Below are 19657 nucleotides of genomic sequence, written 5' to 3'. Positions count from 1 at the left end.
GGTACCCTTTGGTCAATGAAAGAAAAAGTCACAATGGTCACAGAAATAACTTTAATCTGACAAAAGTAATAATAAATTAAAATTCTATAAATGTTAACCAATGAAAGTCAGACATTGTTTTTCAACCATGCTTCAACAGAATTATGTAAAAAAATAAACTCATGAAACAGGCATGGACAAAAATGATGGTACCCCTAACTTAATATTTTGTTGCGCAACCTTTTGAGGCAATCACTGCAATCAAACGCTTCCTGTAACTGTCAATGAGACATCTGCACCTCTCAGCAGGTATTTTGGCCCACTCCTCATGAGCAAACTGCTCCAGTTGTGTCCGGTTTGAAGGGTGCCTTTTCCAGACTGCATGTTTCAGCTCCTTCCAAAGATGCTCAATAGGATTGAGGTCAGGGCTCATAGAAGGCCACTTTAGAATAGTCCAATTTTTTCCTCTTAGCCATTCTTGGGTGTTTTTAGCGGTGTGTTTTGGGTCATTGTCCTGTTGCAAGACCCATGACCTGCGACTGAGACCAAGCTTTCTGACACTGGCTAGTACATTTCTCTCTAGAATTCCTTGATAGTCTTGAGATTTCATTGTACCCTGCACAGATTCAAGACACCCTGTGCCAGACGCAGCAAAGCAGCCCCAGAACATAACAGAGCCTCCTCCATGTTTCACAGTAGGGACAGTGTTCTTTTCTTGATATGCTTCATTTTTTCGTCTGTGAACATACAGCTGATGTGCCTTGGCAAAAACTTCGATTTTTGTCTCATCTGTCCACAGGACATTCTCCCAGAAGCTTTGTGGCTTGTCAACATGTAGTTTGGCATATTCCAGTCTTGCTTTTTTATGATTCGTTTTCAACAATGGTGTCCTCCTTGGTCGTCTCCCATGTAGTCCACTTTGGCTCAAACAACGACGGATGGTGCGATCTGACACTGATGTTCCTTGAGCATGAAGTTCACCTTGAATCTCTTTAGAAGTCTTTCTAGGCTCTTTTGTTACCATTCGGATTATCCGTCTCTTAGATTTGTCATCAATTTTCCTCCTGCGGCCACGTCCAGGGAGGTTGGCTACAGTCCCATGGATCTTAAACTTATGAATAATATGTGCAACTGTACTCACAGGAACATCTAGTTGCTTGGAGATGGTCTTATAGCCTTTACCTTTAACATGCTTGTCTATAATTTTCTTTCTGATCTCTTGAGACAGCTCTTTCCTTTGCTTCCTCTGGTCCATGTCGAGTGTGGTACACACCATATCACCAAACAACACAGTGATTACCTGGAGCCATATATATAGGCCCAATGGCTGATTACAAGGTTGTAGACACCTGTGATGCTAATTAGTGGACACACCTTGAATTAACATGTCCCTTTGGTCACATTATGTTCTGTGTTTTCTAGGGGTACCATCATTTTTGTCCATGCCTGTTTCATGAGTTTATTTTTTTACATAATTCTGTTGAAGCATGGTTGAAAAACAATGTCTGACTTTCATTGGTTAACATTTATAGAATTTTAATTTATTATTACTTTTGTCAGATTAAAGTTATTTCTGTGACCATTGTGACTTTTTCTTTCATTGACCAAAGGGTACCAACAATTTTGTCCACGTCTGTATATATAAAGTGCATATTAGGACTTGACGCACCTTCAGGCTATTGACCATGTTACTTCAGGTGCTTACATACATAGTTTTCCAGACAGGTGTCTTTACACCTCTGGGATGGAATGATCCATGGCGTTCTTAATGAGTCCAGATGACATTCTGAAAGAAATAAAAGCTTAATGTTTAGCGAACTGCAGTCTGTAGCCCCATGTATCCTTGCACGTTTCTGGGTTATGATGGTTTCAACCCTCTCCCTCATTGTCATGTCTCCCTTTTTCCCATAGAGCAGAGATCCCCAACCTGCGGCCCTCCAGCTGTTGCAAAACTACAACTCCCAGCATGCCCAGATAGCTGTAGCCTGTTCGGGCATGATGGATGTTGTAGTTTTGCAACAACTGGAGGGCCGCAGGTTGGGCATCCCTGCCATAGAGGACAAGGACATATATTTCCTAACACTGACTCTTTTAACCTCTGAAATGCCAGTAACACATTATGTTTTCATTTAGACTCTGCTCTGGAGACCACAGAAATCGCTGCTTCTTGCTTCTGTACATGTGAAACTTCCCCTTTAAAACAAGCCTTCAGCTTCAGACAAGGCTTAAAATAATGTCTTCTTATTATACTTTATTAATCTTGGATGCTTTGTTCTTTAGTTAAATGTGCCAGGCGGTCCTGCTCCCCAGCTACAGGCTGTGAAGATCCCCTTATAGCATCGGGGCGGCATCCTAGATTCTGTGTGAAACCCCTCTCATGCCGAGCAGTCATACAAGAGATGCATACTTGCTGCTGGCCCCAGTTCCTTCACTCTATGACCTACGCTGGGCTCTCTGGATGTAAACTTCGGGGTATTCTTCAACCCACCTCTTCCTCCCAAAGTTGCACAACCCCTTTAATCACCCAGATGGTGCAGAAGATTTCCTTGGATGTGAACAGGAGCCATTATTTATCCAGCCTGTTCCCTTTCAAGAAAAGCTGGGCACTTGAAGTGGCTCTCCACTATGACTTATGTGAACCCGTGTCTCCATGTGCAGGAAAAGAGCCGGACATCTGCACCACAGCTCTCTTCCAGACAGACCGGCACAGGACGTGTCCTCTAGAGACACAATGGTCACAGAAGTTGCAGAGATCTACTAACTTGCCACCAACCCTCCCCCCAATTGTACTCCTGTAATTGAAGTCTTACTTTTTTACAATGTGATTGTAGATGATGGTAGGGATCACGGTGATGGTGACACTGCGGCCGGATGATGCCAAAATGTTTTCTACCTGGCTATCCTGAGAGAAGGAATTGACATGTTAGAATGCTTTAAATGAATCAGCTCACATAACACTTACGGCACATATACACTGTGAGACCCCCTTCCTCAATATACACTTACTTGCACTAAATCTATCACTTGCACACTGAATGATGCTCCAACCCCCATTCTCCTGTACTCCACCACATCATCCGTCACACACTGCCATCACTTCTGCACTGCGCTAAGCTATATATCGGGGAACTGCTAGTTATGCAATTCTCTAATACTGAAATATATTACACATAATGTCCCCTAGAGATCTGGCCATGTCGGTTCACCTTGAGTCCAATGACGTTCTGCCCGTTGATCTCACACAGGTAGTGGTTGGTGAGCAGCCCATTTCTGGCAGCCGAGCTGTCCTTTACCAGTGATGTGATCTTTCCCTTCTTGTAGATGAAGCCTACATGTCCTGAGCTGTCCTTCTGTAGGGTAACGGTACGCTGGAATGGGCTAAGAAAAGCAAGTAACTGTTAGTAACGCCCTCTATAGGTCACTGTAAACCCTGCAATCATTTAAGACCATCATAGCTCCCTTTTTTGATCCTAATTTCCAGGTTACATCTATATATAATCCTCTACTGGGCGACATCGGGCCCTTTAATCAGCTCTGCAGAGCTGCATTCACAATCTGTCTTCTCTTAGGCCTTAGGAACTCAAATATTATTCAATACCCCTGCTGGTTCAGTGTCTGCACAAAGCATGCTCTGATGTGCATTGTGGGAAATGTGGCATTTACACTATGCACTGATAGAGGGAAATTCTGCAGGGATCCTGACTTTGATTTGACCAAGGAAGCAGCTGTCCAAACCCACCCCATGACCTCGAGTATAGATGCTGTATGGATTTTTGCTTTTGGTGTTTTTACTAGAATCAATACTGGACTATTTGTAAATCACGTGATCTTCGGAAAGAAATGATGGATTGAACATGCTCTGTAAGGGGAGGATTTTTCCAATGAAAGTTACTGTAGAACTTGTATTATGCCGAACTAATATATTCCAAATGGCCTTTAAATACTGCATAAAACAAAGTTCGGAAAAGCTACCAAATAAGATAACCACTAGAGGGCAGTGTCCAAAATAGACCTACTAAACTGATGCCTTGAAAGATAGAGGGCACTGTTTAATTTATACTTACTACACAGATTAGCTGCCTTGGCCACTAGAGGGCACTGCTCCAATTTCTCTCTACACTGCTATAATTAAGTCACCACTAGAAGGAACACTGCTTTAATTGTAGCTATTTAAAGGGAGTCTGTCACCACAGTATGCCATTATACACTGCTTATATAGTACTGTAGTATAACTATAGATGAGTCAAATGGTACCTGTCTCCTTTTTGTTTTGATGTTTACCAAAGGATAAAAACGCTGTTTTATTCATATGTAAATGAGGTTTCGCAAGTGCCCAGCGTTCGGGCTGTAAGTGCCCAGGCCGCTCTTCCTTCTTCTCACATAACCCTTCCCCAGCCAGTTGCTTGGCCCACACTGTAAGCCTCTTGCGTCATCCAGTATACTGGACGAGATCCTGCTGGCGCATGCCCACAATGGTCATCACAGTGCGCATACGCAGGCAGGATCTCATACAGTAAACTGGATGATGCAAGAGGCTTATAGGGTGGGCCAAGCAATAGGCTGGGGAGGGGTTATGTGAGAAGAAGGAAGAGGGGCACGGGCACTTACAGCCCGAACGCTGCCCCTGGGCACTTGCGAGACCTCATTTACATATGAATAAAACAGCGTTTTTATCCTTTGGTAAACATCAAAACAAAAGGAGACGGGTACCATTTGACTCCTATAGTTATGCTACAGTAATAGGTAAGCAGTGTATAATGGCATACTGTGGTGACACTCCCTTTAAATAAATGAGATTGTCCACCAGGGGCACTGTTCTAGGCATAGGGAAGCCTTAGTCCTGTGATGGCTAACCGCTGGCCCTCCAGCTGTGGTAAAACTACAACTCCCAAGATGCACACTTGCTTAGCGGTTTTCAGAACTCCATAGAAATGAATGGAGCATGCTGGGAGTTGTAGTTTCACCACAGCTGGAGTGCCAGAGGTTAGCCATCAGTCCGTCTCTGTTTTTCCAGAGTGGTTACATTGGCAGCTGTTACCAAATTGATAGTAAATAGCTGAAGTGTATATGATGGTTTGTGCCTGTTTTCTGAATATTTATAGAGAAATAAAGGACTTATAACTAATTGTAGATTGGAAGCTCCGGAAATGTTCTCTATTGTGATATTTAGCCTGTGATGACTATAGGAATATCTCCTATATAATAAGTCGTGCTCCAAACTTTATAGAGCAACTCCGCCTTCTGAAAAGAAAGATGGGTGACTGTTTATATGGCCGTCCTTGTAGCCCACACTCCACTTTCCCAGGAACGCATTCGTTGAACACTCCATGTGAGTTATCAGTTTCCAGGAAAGCCAGGTGATAACCCTTAGGAGCTATAATGACAGCCATATTGTACCTCACCCATCTGCTCTAGATGCTGGCAGCTATGTCTACTTTCAATCATTTTTTTTTTTAAACTAAAGGGTTTATGTCATGACTGATGTAACAAATGTAAATCAGATATCGTATATGACAATCTGTAAGAAAGCCTAAACCAGCCCTGTACCTCACATGGGGCCAGTTCCTCTGATAGATTTTCCTAAGGGTGGCAGCTCAGGGGTCTTGTTCTTTCTGCTGCAGCTTTCTCCCTGTCAAAACTCGGGGAAGGGGGGGTGTTCGTTCTGCTGCAGATTTCTCCCTGTGAAAGCTCGGGGAAGGGGGGGGGGTTCTTTCTGCTGCAGATTTCTCCCTGTTAAAGCTCGGGGAAGGGGGGGTTCGTTCTGCTGCAGATTTCTCCCTGTGAAAGCTCGGGGAAGGGGGGGGGGGGGGGGTTCTTTCTGCTGCAGCTTTCTCCCTGTCGCAGCCGGGAGACGTGTGAATTCGGCTGGAGCTCTCCCTATAACAAGTAATGGGGCATGCCCTTTCTGCTGCTGCTCTCTCCCTGTAACTGCCTCAGCTTCTAACAGTAATATGTAGATATGACTGGTGGCAGTTACGGGATGACACTGAGCATGTGTGACCACCTCAGTAAATGGAAGTGCACATTACTATACAGATTAAACATCAAGGGGCGCCATTATAATGAAGTAAAGAAGATCTCTCACAACTGGAGCATTTTTATAACAGAAAATAAATTGCTGGTGACCAAAACCTCTACTACTACTACTGTCTTGTGTTTACACCTCCTATGCTGTCGTATGTGTCTTCATGGCTACAGACCACATATAAACCCTGTGTAGTTGGACCTTGCAATTATACTCTTTCATCTGTCCTTTTACTTTTTGCTAAGTGACCGTCTATAGAGGACAGATGGAAGGGACTATGCCTGCAGGATCAAACCACGAAAACACATCCGTCTGCATAGATGCTGTATACACAAAACAGTTTTATTCAATTGTTTCATAGATTTTAGGGCGAATGCCTTAATTAAGAGCAATTTTTTTAAATATGGTGTCTGTGCTTGTGCATAGGGGTTAACTCACCGGTCCCGGACTATTACGCTGATCCTGTCCTGTCCTGCTTTCTTCAGTGCCTTGTAAGCCCGTTCGCTGCTCCACCCAGCACAGTCCTGGTTATCGATCTGTAATATCTGATCCCCGAATCTCAGGCCCACCAGGGAGGCTGGAGAATTGGCTTGGACGAGCTGCACAAACACCCCCTGGAACAAGATGCCATTACAGAGTGTCAGTCCTACTGCCTTATCCCAGTCCTTCCAGCATGTGGCCCCCACGGTGTCTCCTCACCTTATCCACAGCCCGCAGCCTCAGGCCCACCTTGCCATTCTCGTCCTTACATAGGATAACTTCCCGGATTCCATTCCTAATTTCTGCCCGTCTCAGACCGATGTCATTACCAGTGACTGGAGCCACTAGACCACCATGGAGGGTTTGAGGGATTGCCACCGCCTGCAGGGCAAAGAGAGGGAGCAATGAAATGTGTGTCTGCCAACGGAGTGTAACAAGAAATGTAAGATTTAAAAAATTTCTGAGACTGTATCATTCAATTAAATTGGGCTTGTAGAAATCCTAAAACAATCTCCGACCATTTCTGCTGCAAATCTTTACCCTTAGGTCGGCACAGCCTCAAGATGTATACAGCAATGTTCTCATTCACTGACAGCAAGCGGATATTGTGACAATGATGACAAATTGTTAGTGCTCCATTTGTGTGATTAGGCAGATTTACTTTCTTAACATAAGGCCTCATGCACACGACCGTTGTTTTGGTCTGCATCCGAGCTGCAGTTTTTGCGGCTCTGGTGCGGACCCATTCACTTCAATGGGGCCGCAAAAGATGCGGACAGCACTCCGTGTGCTGTCCGCATCCGATGCTCCACAAAAAAATATATAACATGTCCTATTCTTGTCCGTTTGCATTTCTACAATGGGCCGCCTGGCACATGGGCGGCTTCCGTGTTTTGCGGATCCACAATTTGTGGACTGCAAAAAACGGAACGGTCGTGTGCATGAGGCCTATAAATAATAATGAGTTGAGCAGAACAACACTCACATTTCCTCCAGATGGAACCAGTGACATATTGAGCTGTAACTCCTCGTCAGTCAGTGACAGTCCCATGTAATTGTTGAGTTCTGTCAGGTTTGGGTATAGACCTAAGAGAATGGAAACTTAATTGAGCGGATTGCGACTTTTTAAACACCAATTTTCCTGCCTAGGGGGGGTGATAAATATCCCCCTGTCTGTCTAAGTTTACACTTACTTTTAGACAATATTATTAGTTGTGGCACAAATCCTAAACGTTCCACAATGCGGGTGCCAGCACACGGGGTACAGGTTTAGTAACAGAAAAAGCGCACAGATTTCCAGGAGGTTTTCTGTGCGTTTCCACATCAGACCCATACGAAAAATACTATTGAAAAGGGTGAAATCTGCTCCAAAAGAAATCGCACAAACAATTGACATGCTGCAGATTAAAAAAATCCGCTTGGAAAAGCTGAGCGTAATCTGCACCGTGTTAAGATTTTGTTGACTGTATAACACACACATCCTCAAACTGTGGCCCTCCAGCTGTTGCAAAACTACAACTCCCAGCAGGCCTGGGCAGCCTACAGCTATTAGCGCATGCTGGGAGTTGTAGTTTTGCAACAGCTGGAGGGCCACAGGTTGAGCATCCCTGGCCTACAGGTATCAGCCTACAGCAGGGCATTGTGGGAGTTGTAGTTTTACAACAGCTGGAAGGCTGGTATAACGGATCCAGTCTTGGAATGAAACTTGCAGAAGTCCATGCGTTTCCCTCCAAAAGAATAGTTTGAACAGTGTCAGAATGATACATGGAACTGATTTTTAGAAGTTTTTAAAAGTTTCTGCCATGTGTGAAGGCTCCCTAAGAGGACAGGCTGGTGCCTGCAGTCTGCTCCGTTTCCCAGAACCGATCAGGCTCACGTGGTATTGGCAGGAGGACTACCCAACTTGCTATCTGAAGAAAGCTACACGTACTGGAGATGACAAAATACATTGGGCCAGATTTATCATTAGCTCAGGTCAGAATAATGGAGTGAAAAAGTCCCACAAAAGTCCCAAACGCTAAAACTGCGCACAAATTCTGCTCTGCACTATGCACGCCAGTGGGCGTGTTTTCTTATGTAAATGAATCTCTAGACAGATTTACTATTGGGACTATTTAAAAAGTCGCAAAAAAGTCGCAATTTCACTCCAGTGAGGACCATGCTTATCTTATGAGACTTTTTAATAGAACATGCGACTTTTTCATAAAAACGTGCGACTTTTTCATAAAGATGTGCGACTTTTGTAAAGCTGCTTACTGACGGATAAACTGCTACCGTCAAACCACATTTATTACAGTCTTAAAGGGCCGATCAAAAATCTGACTTGGCTAAAACTGACTTTAGCCATATGTTAAAGTGGAGTGAGCTGTCAGAGTCGTGATAAATCTGGCCCTTTGAGTACAAAGGGAGATCAATTTTCTTCCTAAAAAAACAGACATTGTAGGTGTCCCATTATTGGCGGCACCACATCCCTGTTTACACGCCGTGATTCTCTGCCAACAACCGATCGTTTTAATGCGCGCATAAAAGATCCAGCATTTAGTAGTTTGACCGGCTGTAATTATATGGGGTGCAGCCATAACCTGGTCCTGAGGGAGGCCACAAACAGACGACAGCACTATAAATGGTATGTGATGCTGACACCAGGCCGTGAAGTTGTTTATACAATGACACCCAGTGTAGTTAATGACTGACAACAGAGAACAATAGATTACACTCAGTCACCCAGCAAACGAACCGGGGACACAGGACGTGCCGGAACGCAGATATGGTTGCTAGTGTCCGAGCACTGTTTGTGCTATAGAGTGTTCACCCTCCTAGATGTAGGTGAAGTGTGGCATCTTATCTTCAAGGTTTGGCAGCTTTGTTGTAATATATTTAACATATAAAAATAATCTTAAGCAAACACAAAGTCTCAGAATTTCTTTTGGGCACAAGGTACAGGTAGGACTCTTTACTTGCAATGTTCTTTGAACAAACAGGAGGCTGCAGTAACCACATACTTCCAGCAGAGAGCAATGTAGAGCCCATCCAGTATAGGCCAGGTTCTATAGATAAACATATCGTAGTATCTTTAGGTACTGTCACACCCTGATCTGCCATCCTTCAGGTCACAGGATCCTGGTATTCCACTCATATCACTATGGCCCCCCTCCTGCAGTCTGATGTGTGGCAGCTTCCGCGTATATGATGCAGTCATAGTTTGATATCTTCTACACTAGGGATGCCCAACCTGCGGCCCTCCAGCTGTTGCAAAACTACAACTCCCAGCATGCCTGGGCAGCCTACAGCTATTAGCGTATGCTGGGCGTTGTAGTTTTGCAACAGCTGGAGGGCCGCAGGTTGAGCATCCCTGCTCTACACCAGCGATTGCCAACCTGAGGCTCTCCAGCTGTTGCAAAACTACAACTCCCAGCATGCCCACACTGCCTACAGCTATCAACCTACAGAAGGGCATGGTGGGAGTTGTAGTTTTACAGCAGCTGGAGAGCCGCAGGTTAGCCATCCTTGCTCTACACTGAATCCTACAGAGATTCCCTTAGGGCAGGCATGCTCAACCTGCGACCCTCCAGTTGTTGCAAAACTTCAACTCCTATCATTCCCGGATACCCTACAGCTATCAGCCTACAGAAGGGAATGGTGGGAGTTGTAGTTTTACAACAGCTGGAGGGCCGCAGGTTGAGCATCCCTGCCTTTGGGTATGACCACACAGAGTAGCTACATGGGATTTGGGATGTAGCCACCTCAGGTGGAGTAGCGCTCAGGCGTACAAGCAGAAGCTGCATCCTATTAACTAATTCCAAGCACATTGTTTCTTCCGTCTTCATTGTTAATGTCTGTGCAGTAAATTGGTAAACCGTGTGGCCATTAACAATGAAGACAGAATAAACAATGTGGTTGGAATTAGTTAAAGGGCTTGTCTCATTAAGACAACTTATATCCTATTCAAAGTCTAGAGGGATAAGGGCTGTATTACACCTAACCTAGTTGGGCAGATCATCGCTAACAAGCATTGGTAGGAACGCTCATTAGCGATGATCTACCTGTGTAATACTGCCACCGATTACCTGATAAAGCAGGCTTAAAAATGATTGTGTATGAAGACAAGCGATGGCATAGTGATCACTCCTCCAGATACTGTGGAGGAGATCGCTGCAGCTGTCTCCTGCATTCACAAGCAGGAGATTGCCACATCTGCTGGTGTAATACCAGCCTAAGGGCTCATGCACATGAACGTCTGCCGGCAATGCCTGTTCTGCGGCCCGCAATATATGGGCACTGGCCATGTGCGCACTGTTTCACAGAATGGGTCAGCAATCCGTAAGATACAGTGCCGAGGCACGGAGAGGAAGGCCATGGGAGCACTATGGAGCACTTCCAGGACATTTCAGTCCATGCCTCCACACCACAAAAAATAGAACATGCTCTATTTGTGGTGCAGACGGATTGCGGACCCATTCAAGGTGAATGGGTCTGCATCCATCAGCGCTGGCCACACAGATGGTTCAGGTGCATTGGGGGCTAAAATTTGCAGTTCCCAATGCACTTCACGGGCGACCCAAGTACGTTCGTCTGCATGAACCCTAAGTGTGCTATCGGTGGTGATCAGCCTGCTGGGGCCCCTGTGGATCATGAGAATGGGGGCCCATCCTCCTAGTTTGAATGGAGCTGGAAATACACATGCATGTCCGCCACTCCATTTAACACTATGGGACTGCCAGAAATGGGCAGCCCTACAGAGATGAATGAAGCGGCAGCACGCATGTGTGACCCCTGCTCCGTTCAGATTCTCGTGATCGGTGGGGTCCCAGTGGTCAGACCCTCATCAATCAGACACTTATCCCCTATGCCTGTGATGGCTAACCTCCGGCACGCCAGCTGAGGTAAAACTACAACTACCAAGATGCACACTTGCTTGGCTGTTCTCAGAACTCCATAGAAATTAATAGAGCATGCTGGGAGTCGTAGTTTCATCACAACTGGAGTGCCGGAGGTTAGCCATCACTGGGGCCTATGCTGTAAATAGGGCATGGGACAACCACTTTAATAGGCCGCTTGGTACTCGGCCACATCCCAAGCGTAGCTAGCACGACTACTCTGTGTGGTCATACCCTCACAGCACAGAGTAATGTGAGTAATGTGCTGCAGACTGTATCAGAGAGACAGAAGAGTAGTTTTAGTACTGTTAGGCCTTTTTGCCCCTTTACCTTTGTGCCAATTTGACTCTAAACTAAAGTCCAAAGTAAGCTGAGACTGGTTGCTAGGGATGTGCTGCCTGACAACGGCACTGCTCCTATAGCTCACTCATGGTATGACAGGCTGTCCTGCAACTTTCTAATATACTTTGGGGCAGAGTTATAAAAACTGTCCCAACTTTTTGGACTGTCAAAAAGGGACACTTATGGTTCATTGTGTGAAAGTCCATTTTCCGACATATTTATACACTTTAATAGTTTTCTTAGCTCACAATAGCGCAAAAATTATCTGAATACAGAAATTGCTAAAATACAAATTGCATCAAATAATTAAGTAAATTGCAAATCTACACCTAATATCAAAAGGAGGGGCATTTAAGGAGAAAAGGGGGAAAGAGGGACCTGGGTCAAAAATACGGACTGTCCCTCCAAAGGAGAGACACTTGGGAGGTCTGGTCTAAGGGGCTGTTTACACAGCGTTTTTTTCCGGTGGAATTTTTACACGGACACTGCACCAAAATTCCACCAGTGATGCATCGTTTATGCCTCACATGCTTTTCAATAGGAGGCGGCGCTGAAGATTGCATACATGTCCCTTCTCGTCGTGGTCGCGGCTTTAAACCGCCACTCCGTGATCTTCAGCGCTTCCTCCCAGTGAAAGGAATGGGAGCTGGAAATGACGCGTTTGCCGTTGGAATTTTACAGTAGTGTCCACACAAAAATAAATGCAGTGTGAGCGGTCACTAAAAGAAGAATAGTTTTTTTTGTCTTAGTTTTTTTATCCATAGCAACTAATCGCAGTGCAAGTTTCATTTTCAAGAACAGAATTAGAGAGCCATTAAGAAAACACTAAGTAAAAGGTTTCCTATGGGCCACCTACCATTGGTGGAGGGCAAAGGTGGCATTATGGCTGCAGGCTGTGATTGGGCGATCACTTGGATGGACTGAGCCTGGAAGAGACAAATAAAAATAAATAGGTTACTCTCCCCTAAAGCCATGAGTCACCGACTCACCTGTGAGGAAGCCATATGTGTTATTATATCACGTGAGGTGACACAACATGACGTGTGTCATTACGGGGAATGTCACATGGCCGAGATTCAACCATAATCCCAGTACCTACTGATAGCCTGTGACTCAATACATCTGTATGTTGTGATACCTGTATACAGACCGTTGTGTCTGCCGCACCTTCTTCTGGACTTTCCTTCACAACGCTTACGACATTTGAGAGGAAGAGATCACACATCTCTCACTAGGGTGCGCCATCCCCTATTCTCAGGTTTCTTATTTGCATAAAATTCCACAGTGCTGAAAAGGGACTTCTTGAAGAAGCTATGGCCATGTGTAGCTATAGGGGGTGCAGAGGTAGCAGTTACTACCCGGCCCAGGAGCCGGAGGGGGCCCAAAGACCCTTGTGCCACATAAGAAGACACCGATATTATAGAAAGTACATGCTGGTCAAGTTACACCTCTGGCTGGAGGGAAGGGGTTAGATCAAGAATTTGGCAATGGGAGGGGGTGAGGTTCTGTTTCAATTTTTCCCTCAGGCACCCCGCCACAAAGCACTGAGGGAACGGGGGCCCAAGCTGAACTCTTGCACCAGGGCCCATGAGCCTTTAGCTATGCCCTGGCCTCCATGCACATTAGATATCTGTCAGCACTCTCCACATCTCCCAATATGTGACAAGATTGGATTTTGTTCTGTTTCCCTCATATATAAACAACACCAGAAGTACTGGCAGCCACTTATCTCCATCTCTAGGGAAGCATGTCGGGTGTACATTACATTTCTCACAAAACATAGACAGAAGGGAGACAGGGGCTCTTTAATGAAAGGGATATGGCTACTAGAATACAGAGAGTGATTATGAACTCACCTGTAAGGTCCGGTCCACCTTCAGATCCTCTAGAGATGGGTACAGAGACATGACTGAAGTACCTGAAACGAGGGGAACGTATTTAGTGTTGCAGGTGTGGGTGATCTCATGTTCTCTGGGGTATAAAAAAATATAAAACAGATGGTGCCTACAGAAAAATGGACGATTGTCTGAAATCAATGGTCAGGGGTGCACCACCAATGAGGCCAAGTGAGGTGATTGCATCAGGCAGCAGCAGGTAGAGGCAAGAGTGGGGCAGCGGAAGGGCCATGGGCGCATTCATTGTGAAAACGCTCATCTCTACATAGTCAACTGCATCGCTGTACTGAGGACAGAAATACAGTTGAATGCTGCGACGGGGCACAGTAGCAACGTAAGTATTTAAGTTTATTATTTTTATTTGGCAACATGGTGTTCGGCCACAATGGGGTGGGGGGTCATTATTTTGTAATTGGAGAAAGCACTATGGGGACATTACAGCTGTAAAAAGGAGCATTTTTGTACTGGCACACAAGGGGGTCACTATGGGGACATTCGTTGTACTGCACATAAGGGGGCATTTTTTGTACTTAGCGAACATTGTAAGGGAGCATTTTTTGTACTGGCACACATTCTAAGGTGGCCACTATGGGGACATTTTTTCTACATGGAGCACTAAAAGTTTTTTTTTTGTACTGTCACATGTCATAAGGGAGCATATTTTTTTTATTAGCACACATTAGAGGGCATTTTTGTACTGCCACACATTGCAAGGGGGAATTATTGTACACAGACCTATTAAAATTAATAGATCAGGATTCAGTGCAGGTGCTATGCATTCACGTCACGCATTGCACCCGCACGGAAAACTCGCTCGTGTGAAAGGGGCCTTACATTGGGAGGCACCTTGGCACAGTTTCAGCTTAGGACAATTATTTTTGGAGGACACTATGTTTACGGCACTATAAGTTTCAGGGACACTGTTTCCTGGGCACAGTTATTTTCAGGATACTGTGTGCCAATAATTATTGAAGGGGAACTATCTGTGTGGTAATAGTATTTTCAGGGGGACTGTTTCTGAAGTATAGTATTGGGAACAGGGCCGGTGCAAGGATTTTTGCCAAGACAAGCGAAGCTACATTTTGGCGCCCCCCCCCCCCCCCCCCACGCTTCTCCTCTCTGTGGTCCTGGTATCTTCTCTCTGCTTCAGACAATGGCTGGTTTGAGGACCCTATTTTTCGCCCTCTGAGACACACCTAGGTTTTAGAGGAGGATAATAAGAAAAAAATATTTTCCATTACACCTCAGGTCAGACCAGCAATTGGACCCCCAATGTTAATCAGACCTCAGCTCACAGCCCCAATCAGACCCCCAATGTTAATCAGACCTCAGATCAGAACCCCATGTCAGACATCATCCCCCAGCCATCAGCCCCCAATGTCAGCCATCAGACCCCCATGTCACATTTCTCCCCCTCCATGTCACATTTTTCCGCCCTCCCCCAGGGTGCGCCCTAAGGCGGCCGCTTGGTCTGCCTTATGGTAGCACCGGCCCTGGATGCACAATGGCAAAGTATTAGAGGTGGCAGGATGGGGTGTTCAGAAGGTGGGTAGTTATCAAACTCTGCCGAGACAAGAGATGGCTGAAAGAAATCATCATGGCGGTCTGGTCTGAATGGAGAAAATAAAGAAAGAGAACATCTACATCCCGTCAGTGGATGTAAGAGGTATGTGGCGGTGTATTACCCTGTATGTAATGTTTTCCAAGTATGTCTTTAATAGTAGGGCTAGAGGGAAGGGGTTAGGTTAAGAAATTGGCATGGGGGGGGGGGGGGCATTTCAGTTTTCGCCTCAGGCAGCAGAAAGGCTAGGTGTACCCCTGTCAATGGTATATACTGTACATACATTACAGACAGGAGACCATTTCAAGTGCAGAACTCTGCTGATTTGTAGGAATGTCAAGAATCGAATAGTCTGCATAATAAATTATTAGGATACAGTGATGGGCAATGCTCTGGAGGTACATAGAGAAACTAATAATTTGTAGAATATAGATTAGACCAAGCAGATTAATGTTCTGCAGATCAATAAAGAACTTATTCATATATGGCTATAGTGTAGAAAGAAATGGAGAATGCACTGCAGAGAGCTCCGCAATCTGCAGAACAGATACATACTCATCTAGGTTTATAGCTCTATGAATAATTTGATAATCTGCAGAATGTGCCAGTACGTACTTGTAGGAAAACAGACGCAATGCTCTGCAGATCTAGCTGGGGCAATTGCAAACAGTAGAATGCCCTGCAGTCACCCTATATTGCTACAGTAAAAAGTACTGAATGTTCTGCAGAAGAGGAAGTTACATCTGAGGGCGAAAGTAAAAAAAATGTGTCTGCCATGTCAGCTTCCACAAGGGCTGCCACCCAGCTTTCCCATACTCCTGAATGTGAAATCCTATATACAGTGATATAGGAGCTGGGTGATGTATTGGCAGATCTGCACTCACGATATTAAGAAAGCTAGGTAGTGATAACCCTAAGGTCTCCTGCACACGAACGGAATGCACGAACACCGACCGTGGGGATGCCGCAGCGGATCGCGGACCCATTTATTTTAACGCCCGTTCCGCAAAAAGATAGGACATGTTCTATCTTTTTGCAGAACGCAAGTATGGGACGAAACCCCACGGAAGCACTCCATAGTGCTTCCGTGGGTTTCCGTTCCATGCTTCTGTTTCGCACCATTCCGCGTCTCCGGATTTGCAGACCCATTGAAGTGAATGGGTCTCCATCCGTGATGCGGAATGCCCACGAAACGGCGCCCGTGTATAGCCGATCAGCAAATGCGGTCCGCAATACGGCAACGGGCAGCACACGTTCATGTGCAGGAGGCCTAATAGGAACTGAAATGGTGGCCACATTGGTGGTCACCCAGCTTTCCCAAATGACATTACATACAGAAACATAGGATTTTTAGCAGAAGAAGACATTGTTATATTCTATTCAGCTGTATCTGACTCTGGTAAAGCTGGATGACAGCTGATGACGCTCCCACTGGGGTCATCCGAAGCTTTTCCAGGCTCCTGAATGGCAAATCTTTCTAGTTATGAGGGGATATTGAAACAGGGAATATGTCACTGTAGAAGGCCTCATACACACAGCCGTAGCCATTTTTGCAGTCTGCAAATCGTGCATCCACAAACCACGAATACCGGCCGTGTGCGTTTCGCTTTTTGCGGAATGGAATGTCCTGCCCTCTGTAGAGCTGTCCTATCTCTGTCCACAAGTATAAGACATGTTCTATTTATTTTTTATTTTTTTGCGGGGCCGTGGAACAGACATACGGACAAACCACTGTGTGTGCATGAGCACTGACTAGGCAGCAATGCCATTCAGGGGGGTTGGAAAAGCTCGGCATGAGACAAACCCAACCCTGAGCACCACAGGTGAGGGATCTCCACACACACCGCTGGTTTTCTATTTCAGGCAGTGAGTGTATGAATCATTCACTGTATCTTCTCCAACATGGATCCTGTTCTGAATCACAAAGCGATCAGGTCAAGAAATCCAATGATTAAGCAACACCTCATGCAATAAATGAGCGTCACCTCCTGGTTGGGTGGAAACGTCAGTAATGTGTGGCCAGAATTTCCTGGTCAGTTACTACAGAATACCTGTGGCACCATCGAATTGAATGACGAATGCTGAGTGCAATAGCAGACACAACCTACGGACAGGTGTGGGGCTGTTTTTAGAAGAAAGTTTTCCTGAATAAAAACTCCTTCAAGCTTTGGCGTTCCAGCCGTTGGAAAACCACATCTCCCAGCATTTATCAGGACCTGCTGGGGTTTGTAGTTTGCAACAGATGGACCACTTGTCTACAGCGAGTATTGTATTCCTTTCTTGAGGTGTCAGGGAGTTAACAATTCTATTCAGTCATTTTGTACTGATATCTGTTTCTGGGAAAGCTGGGTGGCTAACTCCCATTCCCACAGGGTTTAATCACCCAGCTTTCCTCGACAACCTAGAGTGGTATAGAAGTGGAGGATGGCACTTATGCATAACTAAGGGTACTTTCACACTTGCGGCAGAGTGATCCGGCAAGTAGTTCCGTCGCTGCCGGATCCTTCAAAACGTTATTTTGAATGCCATATCTGGCACTAATACATTCCTATGGAAAAAAAATGCCGGATCCGGCATTCAGGCAAGTGTTCAGTTTTTTGGGCCGTAGCATGCTGCCGTATTATCTCCGTCCTGAACAGTCAAAAAGACTGAACTGAAGATTGCTCTCCATTCAGAATGTATTAGGATAAAACTGATCAGTTATTTTCTGGTATTGAGCCCCTAGGACGGAACTCTATGCCGGAAAAGAAAAACGCTAGTCTGAAGTACCCTAAGGAGGTTTGCCATTCTGGAATCTGGGCGAATAAAAGCTCCCACAGGGGTTGTCACCCATTTTTTTTTTTACCTACAGTAATATAGAAGTGGAGGGTGGTATTGTTGAATAACTAAGGAGGTTTGCTATTCTGGGATCTGGGCGAATATTATAACCACCATTAAAGCTCCCACAGGGGTTGTCACCCATTTTTTTTTTTACCTACAGTAATATAGAAGTGGAGGGTGGTATTGTTGAATAACTAAGGAGGTTTGCTATTCTGGGATCTGGGCGAATATTATAACCACCATTAAAGCTCCCACAGGGGTTGTCACCCAGTTTTTTTTTACCTACAGTAATATAGAAGTGGAGGGTGGTATTGTTGAATAACTAAGGAGGTTTGCTATTCTGGGATCTGGGAAAGCTGGGTGACAAACCCATGTGGGAGCCGTGATGATCACATGTAGAAATTAGAAGGAGACTTGCAGTCTGAGACTTCAAGGTTAGAAATACACCTTTTGGCCCCCAGGGCCACATGTGAAATGTGAACGCATAGAACTAGAATGACTGGTGTTGGTGAAAACAAATGAAAGTCAAGAAACAAAGGCGACGGAGCCATAAATGTTCTCAGCAGTTTCACTGTATAAGGGCTCATGCACACGACCGTATATATTTTGTGATCCGCAAAAAAAACTGAATGGACACAGAAAACAATAAGTTTGTGTGCATGAGCCCCAAAAGTGCTGGACCCCATAACCAACTTATCTCATCTCACCCCGATGTGTATAGTGATGTAGCAGACCGAGTTAGTCATTTATCTATTTCTTTTCTTAAGCTGTCATAAGTTACCACAGTAGGTTCACCTGCAGTCCTATGTAAGATTACACTACATCTGACCATGATACAGGGATCTATCACTCATATACATATCACAGGATACTGACAGATGCTTACCTAGTGAGTGCGGTGTCAATCTTCTCGGTTCTAGCTCACCTGTCTTCCTGCTTGCTATCTATATAGTTCTTCCAGCAGGGAGGGGCGGTCACAAGACTTTAAGGTCACAGCCAGGAAGTAGGAGAACAGGTTACAGTTAATAACAGGAGAGCTGCCTATTGATAATTACCTGTCACCAGGTGTAACTCAATGCCATCTCTTAAAGGGAACCTGACCTATTAAATGCCCTGAAACCTGTGTGTATGAGAGGGGTTTAGTACAACCCCATGCTCGTGCATTGTGGTGCACTTTGCAGCTGATGTCATAATAGTGCCATATAGTGTCTAAATAATATCATGTCATCTCCAAATAATATTTCCAAACATTGTGGATTTTGCGGTGTCATTATTTAGCCAAACAATGTCCAAATTATACCAGTACGCACCTTGTCCCCCTCTTTCCAAATATCTAACGGAACAAGACAGGGTTGCCCCCTCCCCCCACTCCTCTTTCTGCTCACAATGGAAACCCTCATCCAAGCAATTAGACAACATCCAGAGATAAAGGGGTTCCAAGCAGGAGGCACTGAGCATTTGGCCTCATGCACACAACCGTTTTTTTTTAAGGTCCGCAAAAACGGGGTCCGTAGGTCCGTGATCCGTGACCGTTTTTTCGTCCGTTGGTCTTCCTTGATTTTTGGAGGATCCACGGACATGAAAAATGAAAAAAAAATCTAAGTCAAGTTTGCCATTGAAATGATAGGAAAAAACGGACATGGATCACGGACACGGATGACAATCTTGTGTGCATCCG

At 45.2% G+C, this 19657-nt stretch overlaps 1 protein-coding gene across 1 annotated transcript; it reads right to left on the bottom strand.

Annotated features, from left to right (window-relative positions):
- Positions 1-1561: 1561 nt before the first annotated feature.
- Positions 1562-18953, bottom strand: SDCBP2 (syndecan binding protein 2). The gene is made up of 9 exons (XM_044298709.1): positions 18866-18953; positions 13560-13621; positions 12560-12629; positions 7470-7570; positions 6704-6865; positions 6443-6618; positions 3186-3357; positions 2790-2881; positions 1562-1765 (listed from the first exon to the last, which is right to left on the bottom strand). Exons 2-9 carry the CDS (start codon positions 13608-13610, stop codon positions 1711-1713), a joined length of 879 nt encoding a protein of 292 aa, XP_044154644.1. The 5' UTR covers positions 13611-13621; positions 18866-18953; the 3' UTR covers positions 1562-1710.
- Positions 18954-19657: the final 704 nt, after the last annotated feature.

The sequence above is a fragment of the Bufo gargarizans genome, chromosome 6 (assembly GCF_014858855.1).
Source record: "Bufo gargarizans isolate SCDJY-AF-19 chromosome 6, ASM1485885v1, whole genome shotgun sequence".
Classification (NCBI taxonomy): domain Eukaryota; kingdom Metazoa; phylum Chordata; class Amphibia; order Anura; family Bufonidae; genus Bufo; species Bufo gargarizans.
The sequence above is the reverse complement of the archived record's forward strand: the minus strand, read 5'-3'. Positions and strand labels throughout refer to the sequence as shown.